Raw genomic sequence first — 2,508 nt, 5'->3', positions numbered from 1 at the left:
TTTTAAACAAACACATTTTTTTTTTGAAATGTTTTCCTATCTCAACAAAACACAGAACTTATATTAGGATAAAATATCTTTAATTTACAAATTTAAACTAATTATTTGGTTGAATTTAGAAAAGATAGGTTTGACAACTCACAATATACACATATTTAAACTCACTTAATTAATTTAAAAAAAGGACGAGCATTAACTTTTTTATGGCTAGCCCTTTAGAAAACAATTTCAAATAAACAAATAAAAAGCAGATTTAGTGTGTGTGTAATTTCGTATCTAGAAAACAATGTAACTATTCACATCTCAATAGGTACAACTGCAGTTTTCTTTTCTTTTGTAAACATAAGATTGGATTTCATTAAAAGGGCTAACCATGCACACTGGCAACGACCTAAAAGCAGGTCCTTACAAACGATAGATAAGTTTACTTGCACATTTTACGAGCAAGTAAAGGAAACGCAAGGCAAACGACAAGGGAAGGTACCTGATTAAATGCTAATTAACATGTACGGAGTTGGTCAACGAGCTTGCTCAGGGCGTCACGAGACGACCCGCCATTTTGCACCGCCCTCCTGGCCACCCTGCCTATGGCTTCTGCTCTCTCCCTTGCACTCCTTCCCCCTTGTCCTGCCATCAACTCCTTCACACCTGCACTTATAGCTTGCCTTGAAACAAAAACCTCATTAGAGCCTCTGACACCAAGTGCAGCTCCAAGCACATCCACTATAAATTTAGCATTCAAGAATTGTTCAGCTATTATGGGCCAAGCCAGAATTGGCACATCAGCGGATAAACTCTCCAGTACTGAATTCCAACCACAGTGACTCAGGAATCCACCTATTGCTCGATGAGATAGTAATTGGCGTTGATCAACCCATTCTTTGACTATCAAGCCTCTACCCTTTATTTTCTCCCCCATGCCACTGGGCAAAGACCATGTCTCTGAGCGTGCCACCCATATAAAAGGAGATCCTGACTCCTCCAAGCCAAAAGCCACTTCATCAAGTTGAGCATCTGATACATCAGCTTGTGTACCAAATGAAACATACATCACAGAATCTGGTTTGACTTGCTCATTGAGCCACCGTGTTAGCATAGATGAATCCTCTTGGGCAGTTGATTTTTCAAGACCCTCCAATTTGTCGAGTAAAAATAGAGGGCCTAAACACCAGGCCTTAGCCCCGTCCATGTAAAAAGATTCAAGAGATGGGATATGAGTCTTTTCTAGCTCTTCAAAGCTATTAACAATAACCCCCCAACTCTGTGCATCAGCCTCCATCACTTCTCTTGAGAATTGAGATGCTGGGTCATCTTGATTCGGTGAGTTGGTTAGATTTCCAGGCAAGTCTGCTCTAGTCAAAGTGAAGGGAAGTTTCAAGTCAGGCATGTCTAATGGCTCAAACATTGACGTTGATCTTAGCTGTGGTGCATGAACCCAAGCTGATCTGCTTATGACCATTGATAAAACTCCCATGCCATGAAAGACTAGCCTAGGGACACCTAATGCTTGACATGAAGCAAGGGTCCAGCCAAGAAAAAAATCTGAAATAACACATAAAGGTGGGGTTTCGGATTCCAACATGGTTTGTAGGACTTGGTCGAAGGGCTCTTGAAGTTGTTTAGTAGCATGGAGAAAAGGACCGAAGAATTCCTTGGAAGGAAGTTGAGAGGTGTTTTCACAACCTTGGGGGAGGCCATCAATAGTGGGAAATGGGATTTCAATGACATTGATAAAGGGATAATTAGCAATGTTTTTTGTTATTGATTTAGCATTTGAAGGGGTGGTGACGATGCTCACTTTGATTTGTTGAAGTGAAAGAGCTTTTGATAGGTCTAGCAATGGAAGAGTATGGCCTTGAGCCATGAAAGGGAAGATGACAACTTGGGATGCTAAAGGGGAAGGCATGGTGATTCTTGATTTTGTGTTCTCTGTTGGTGTAGGGATTTGTGCATATATAATCGTCCATGGTTCAGGTTGAAAGGTGAAAAAGTTTTGCCTCCTCCTAGTATTTCTCTTAAAAAAACAAAAAAACAAAAAACTTTTTAAAAAATATATAATAAATTGAAATTAACAAACAACTAAATCAGAAAGAGATTTCACAGTAACCCTTTTATATTTCACGATTTATCGTTTATAGCGTAATGGCCATTTTATCATTCCCATAAAAAATTACAAGCTTTTAGAATATGGTTATCTTTAGATATTTTTTATTTTTTACACACAGTAAAATTATGAATATACCCTTGAATGCAAAACATTTAGTTTATTATAGTAAGAGGTATTTAGATTTTTTAGCCTAAATTTTATTGTTGATTGTAAGTTTAGTTGATGGTAGTAATGTAACTCTCCTTTAAAATAATAATTTTTAATTTAAAAGATATTGTCATATGCAAAACAAGTATTAACTTGTTGAAATCGCTGCATATATTGGACGGTGTCTACAACAATTTCTCCATGTAAAAAATCTCTTCTACCATCTTAGTTGATTCTTCTCCATCTTTTTTTTT

The 2,508-nt window shown here is 37.5% G+C and overlaps 1 protein-coding gene across 1 annotated transcript; it reads right to left on the bottom strand.

The window, feature by feature from the left end:
- Nucleotides 1–356: 356 nt before the first annotated feature.
- Nucleotides 357–1,911, bottom strand: LOC105130524 (scopoletin glucosyltransferase-like). Its single transcript, XM_011033080.1, has one exon. The coding sequence runs from the start codon at nucleotides 1,904–1,906 to the stop codon at nucleotides 500–502; it is 1,407 nt and encodes a 468-aa protein (XP_011031382.1). The 5' UTR covers nucleotides 1,907–1,911; the 3' UTR covers nucleotides 357–499.
- Between the last annotated feature and the right edge of the window lie 597 nt (nucleotides 1,912–2,508).

Source organism: Populus euphratica, unplaced genomic scaffold (assembly GCF_000495115.2).
Source record: "Populus euphratica unplaced genomic scaffold, PopEup_1.0 scaffold21.1, whole genome shotgun sequence".
Classification (NCBI taxonomy): domain Eukaryota; kingdom Viridiplantae; phylum Streptophyta; class Magnoliopsida; order Malpighiales; family Salicaceae; genus Populus; species Populus euphratica.
This window is presented reverse-complemented; position numbering and strand designations above follow the sequence as displayed.